This window comes from Caenorhabditis briggsae (assembly GCF_000004555.2).
Source record: "Caenorhabditis briggsae complete genome, chrIV, whole genome shotgun sequence".
Lineage (NCBI taxonomy): Eukaryota > Metazoa > Nematoda > Chromadorea > Rhabditida > Rhabditidae > Caenorhabditis > Caenorhabditis briggsae.
The window spans coordinates 620,485-626,136 of NC_013487.2; the positions used below are offsets into that span (position 1 = coordinate 620,485).

Genomic DNA, 5,652 nt, shown 5'->3' on the forward strand with positions numbered 1-5,652 from the left:
AGGCGCCCGCTCCAGTTTCGCCCGCGTGGCTCAGTCGGTAGCGGCGCCGCACTTTCAATACTCGCCTCGTCAAGTTCAACTCCTCGAGGGGCATATTTAATCAGAATTTCGAGAACATTATTTTTTCATGTCCCCTCACTTTTAAGCGTTGTACACCGTTACGGTAGAATGCAAAATCTCCTGTCCCCACACCTTTAATGTACTCTTGAACCTATATTCCGAAAAAGTACTCCTATTAGAGTTTATATTAAAGCTTCTACGGTAGTTGGATTTTCCCCTTCAGACTCACCCTCTTGATCTCAGTCCTCACATCTCTCAAATTTTTCAAAACTTGGCCATTCGGATCGTCTGCTGTCGACACGATCAGATTCTTCACAAACAACCCAACTCCAACAAATGCAGCTAGTTGAGGACTCATTTTGCTGAACGTGTACATTCCGACATCTGCACAATCCTTGATGGATGTCACTACATTGGCCACGTTGGTTTTGGCGTCTGAAGTGCAGTGGAGCGCGAAATAGAAAGTTCATATAAGAAAAACACTCACCACTCATTTTGTGCCTGTCGGGTAGCCTCTGTCGTCTTTCATGCGGAGTGGCCTTTTATAGATAGTGACTGTTCTAAAGATCAGTTTGTGGTTTGATACCTTATCAAGTGTTATCTAGGTTTTTAAAATCAAAGGTTAGTTTTAATTGCCGATTCTCGAAACAAACAACTTTTTTGTGCCTAGATTGTTTCAATGAAATGATAAAAAACTGGCACTGATCTTTGTAACTAGAGGAAAGTATAAAAGAAAAGAGATAAGAGGTGAGATAGCCATAGTCGAGGACGATGAGTGACGGTAGGTGACTTTTCCAAATGCGCTCCACTGCACAATCCAACTTTTCCAGACGCCAAAACCAACGTTTCCAATGTAGTGACATCCATCAAGGATTGTGCAGATGTCGGGATGTACACGTTCAGTAAAATGAGCCCTCAGCTGGCTGCGTTTGTAGGAGTCGGGTTGTTCGTGAAGAATATCATTGTGTCGACAGCAGCAGACCCGAATGGAGAGGTTTTGAAAAAGTTGGGCGACTTGAAAGTGGACCTGAAGAGAGTGAGTCCATTATTGGGTTCGAAGTTCTAGGTTTATTGATTAGAAATGGGTTACTGTAGCTCTGAAATCGGCATTTTCGTTAAAAAATGAGAAATTCCATCTCGACACATTGCCGTTTTCGGTCTAAAAATATTTTTTCAGCTCATTTTTAAATTTCAGCTCGAAGAAAGCATGAAGAACGGATTCGACAACCTCAAAGCCTTCATTTTAATGCAAGAGTTTCATAATGTGAGCTAAAAATCTGAAATTCTGAAAATCCGAAACTATGAAATTTTGAAAGTCGAAAATTCTGAAATTCTGAAATTCTGAAATTCTGAAATTCTTGAAATTCTGAAATTATGAAAATACGGGATTACGTTTCTGAAAATTGGAAATTTTGAAATTCCAAAGTTCTGAGATTCTGAAATTCTGAAATGCTGAGATTTTGAAAGTCAAAAAATCTGGAATTCTGAAATTATAGAAATAGGAAAATCGGAAGTTTTAAAGTTTTAAAGTTTTGAAAAATTGAAATTCTGGGGAATTCTGACATTCTGGGGAATTCTGAAATTCTGAAAAGTCGGAATTGTGAGATTCGGAGATTCTGAGATTCAGAGATTCAGAGATTCAGAGATTCAGAGATTCAGAGATTCAGAGATTCAGAGAATCAGAGATTCAGAGATTCAGAGATTCAGAGATTCTGAAATTACAAAAATACGGAATTACAAAATCCTGAATTTCGGACTTTAGAGTTCAGAAAAACTGAAATTCTAAAAATCTTGAACTATGAAATTCTGAAATTCTGAAATTCTGAAATTCTGAAATTCTGAAATTCTGAAATTCTGAAATTCTGAAATTCTGAAAATTGTGAGATTCCGAGATTCAGAAATTCAGAGATTCAGAGATTCAGAGATTCAGAGATTCAGAGATTCAGAGATTCAGAGATTCAGAGATTCAGAGATTCAGAGATTCTGAAATTACAAAAATACGGAATTACAAAATTCTGAATTTCGGACTTTAGAGTTCAGAAAAACTGAAATTCTAAAAATCTTGAACTATGAAATTCTGAAATTCTGAAATTATGAAAATACGGGATTACGTTTCTGAAAATTGGAAATTTTGAAATTCCAAAGTTCTGAGATTCTGAAATTCTGAAATGCTGAGATTTTGAAAGTCAAAAAATCTGGAATTCTGAAATTATAGAAATAGGAAAATCGGAAGTTTTAAAGTTTTAAAGTTTTGAAAAATTGAAATTCTGGGGAATTCTGACATTCTGGGGAATTCTGAAATTCTGAAAAGTCGGAATTGTGAGATTCGGAGATTCTGAGATTCAGAGATTCAGAGATTCAGAGATTCAGAGATTCAGAGATTCAGAGATTCAGAGAATCAGAGATTCAGAGATTCAGAGATTCAGAGATTCTGAAATTACAAAAATACGGAATTACAAAATCCTGAATTTCAGACTTTAGAGTTCAGAAAAACTGAAATTCTAAAAATCTTGAACTATGAAATTCTGAAATTCTGAAATTCTGAAATTCTGAAATTCTGAAATTCTGAAATTCTGAAATTCTGAAATTCTGAAATTCTGAAAATTGTGAGATTCAGAGATTCAGAGATTCAGAGATTCTGAGATTCAGAGATTCAGAGATTCAGAGATTCAGAGATTCAGAGATTCAGAGAATCAGAGATTCAGAGATTCAGAGATTCAGAGATTCTGAAATTACAAAAATACGGAATTACAAAATCCTGAATTTCAGACTTTAGAGTTCAGAAAAACTGAAATTCTAAAAATCTTGAACTATGAAATTCTGAAATTCTGAAATTCTGAAATTCTGAAATTCTGAAATTCTGAAATTCTGAAATTCTGAAATTCTGAAATTCTGAAAATTGTGAGATTCCGAGATTCAGAAATTCAGAGATTCAGAGATTCAGAGATTCAGAGATTCAGAGATTCAGAGATTCAGAGATTCAGAGATTCAGAGATTCAGAGATTCTGAAATTACAAAAATACGGAATTACAAAATTCTGAATTTCGGACTTTAGAGTTCAGAAAAACTGAAATTCTAAAAATCTTGAACTATGAAATTCTGAAATTCTGAAATTTCGAAAATACCGAATTACGAATTTCTGAAATTCTGAAATTCTGAAATTCTGAAATTCTGAAATTCTGAAATCCTGAAATTCTGAAATTCTGAAATTCTGAAAATTGTGAGATTCCGAGATTCAGAAATTCAGATTTTCAGAGATTCTGGAGCTTCGAAAATCCCGAATTACGAATTTCTGAAATTCTGAAATAAAAAATTCCAGAACATCGCCGTTCCAGCGCAAGTTATGTGCCAGTTCTGGACGGATTGCACTGGCTCGGACGACCAAAAAACTCGCCAAGACCGTGTTCAAGTTTTCAAGGAGACCTATGCAAAACACTCGCCGTTGGAGCTTGGAGAGGTGCTGAAATTCCAAAACTATCATTTCGAAATCATTTTTCAGACTCTTATGCAACTTCTGAGCAATGAGGTGACCAATTTTCTGAAACAAGCAATGTCCGCTGACACATTAATGGCTGAGAAGACATTCACAAACTGTAGAAATATGATTGAAGCGGTGTTCGCGCAACTTGTAAGTCTTTAAAATGAATTAAGATCTTGACAACAACTTGGTAAACAAATTTCAGTGGATGTTAGAAAGTTTCGCCAGTGGCCTAGTTCATGATCGGGACACCTATCGCCCCAATAAGATCTATGAGCAATATGAAAGATTTGAGGAAGTTGTAAAGAAGTGGGAGATTGAGTATCAGGTATTTGAAAATGGGAGCAGGTTTAGTTAAATACTACATACACTTTTAAGGTTGGCAGTAGTTTTTGGCCGGATAAAGTTCGTCAGTTTGTGGAGGGTATTCAAGATAACAATGAGGAAAAGACAAGCGAAGAAAAGGCCCAGATGATCAAGGAGGGATTGGATAAAATGATGACAAAGTGAGTTTAGGCTAGTCATCCCCGATGACTTTCATCTAAAAATCTACATCATAAAAATTTCCAGCGATCTCTTCTACATCGTTGTATGCCGATCGGCGTATCGATGCTTGCTAGCCGCAGACCCTGCTGATCAAACTATCGCATCGTTGGATCGAAAACATTGCAACGTGTACATATTCAGAAGCAAAAAGGGAAGAACTGCGAGTGATGCGGAGATGAAAAAGTTTAGTGAGGATATGAAGAAGAAATTCGATCACATCTATCGTCATCGAACAGAGCAGAACAATCGAAATGCCGAGTGGATGCTCGACTGGCAAGTTCGGAACTGGAGAGGAGAAATGGAAAACTGCGCTTTCATGTTGACGGTTCGATCTAAGGAATATGTAGCTGTTCGCTCTACACATACAGATATCAGGGAGCGTGGACCGGGAGACTGGATGGATGGACAGTATCATGCGGGAAACATTTTAAGTGCTGGAGAGACATTCCGTGTCGTGGTTGGATTTCAATAATTTTCTTTTTGTATTCCTTGAGCCATATTTTTAATATCTAATGAAATCACATAAAGAGAAAATGGTCCCTTTGTATTGTAATATTGCTGGAAATTGCGTCCAAAGCTGCTAATTTTTCCAGGTTTTCCAGGAGCACGAAACTTCGATTTTCCGCGTTGTAGCTGTGATATTTTTTTAGGGCCGCTGTAAATTAACAAGAAACTTTCTTTTTTTTGGACCTCGAATTGATGTCGAAGAAAAAAACACAGCTACAACGAGGGAAATCGAAGTTTTGAGTCCATGGAAACTCTGGAAAAATTGACATGCTTTGGACGCAATTTCCAGTTCCCGGAGGCTACTTTGAACGCGGCATAATCTAATGAATACAAACGAAAAGGTTAACAGTTTATTAAGAATCTGAAACTGAGAACGTTTTAGAAAATTTAGTTTTAGTTTTAGTTTCAATTTTTAGAACTTTCGCCCAAAAAGAGGTTAATAATTTAGCTTCTTGAAGGCGTCCAAAAGTCATTCCTGTTCCGATGTTACAAGAAGTTCAACTATCCCTATATATCCTACTTTGATTGTCTCCGTGATCACAATTTAGAATCCTTAGAGTACCGTCGACTTCTATCCGATCTAGTTTTTATGTATAAAACTCTAGTTTCCCGGGAAATTGCAATTGCCCATAATCTATTCATTGTCCCGTTTCATCATAATCATCTAAGACGCCATCCATATTACATTCGCTGTACATTAAAAAATGCTTCAAAACTTTCTGCTCAATTTCTTACTCTCCGTATCATATCCTGCTGGAACTCGCTTCCAAAAACTCGCTTCCAAAAAAAAGATTTAATAAAAGACTGATAGTCCTGAATCAAATAAATTATTATAACGTATCAAAATTGGCCAGAAGTTTCCCAGAAGCACTAAAAACATTGCCATTATACGTTATATCGTATAACGCTGACCTTTCATCCGGCCAATTAGATGTAACAGGCGAAGAGGGCTACCTGGTCCCTAAAAATCGGTAAAAGCATTCTTGTCACGGCCCGGCCCGGCCATGGCCCGACCCGTACCTGTCGGCCCGGGTCAGGTTCCAAACTTTCAAAATTTCAAA

General features: G+C 37.0%; 2 protein-coding genes across 2 annotated transcripts in view; one reads left to right on the forward strand and one right to left on the reverse strand.

The window, feature by feature from the left end:
- CBG13657 overlaps positions 1-554 on the reverse strand; it is a gene marked incomplete at both ends in the record, with an annotated part of 2,894 nt that extends 2,340 nt beyond the window's left edge. The window contains 2 exons of the mRNA XM_045244778.1: positions 290-495; positions 548-554. Of these exons, the coding sequence (XP_045095223.1) occupies positions 290-495; positions 548-554 (213 nt within the window). The remainder of the gene's footprint in view (positions 1-289; positions 496-547) is intronic.
- Positions 555-831: 277 nt separating this feature from the next.
- CBG13658 lies at positions 832-4,556 on the forward strand (the record flags this gene model as incomplete). Its single annotated transcript, XM_002632393.1, has 8 exons — positions 832-841; positions 891-1,096; positions 1,256-1,324; positions 3,380-3,517; positions 3,560-3,688; positions 3,744-3,866; positions 3,917-4,044; positions 4,109-4,556. 8 exons carry the CDS (start codon positions 832-834, stop codon positions 4,554-4,556), a joined length of 1,251 nt encoding a protein of 416 aa, XP_002632439.1.
- Between the last annotated feature and the right edge of the window lie 1,096 nt (positions 4,557-5,652).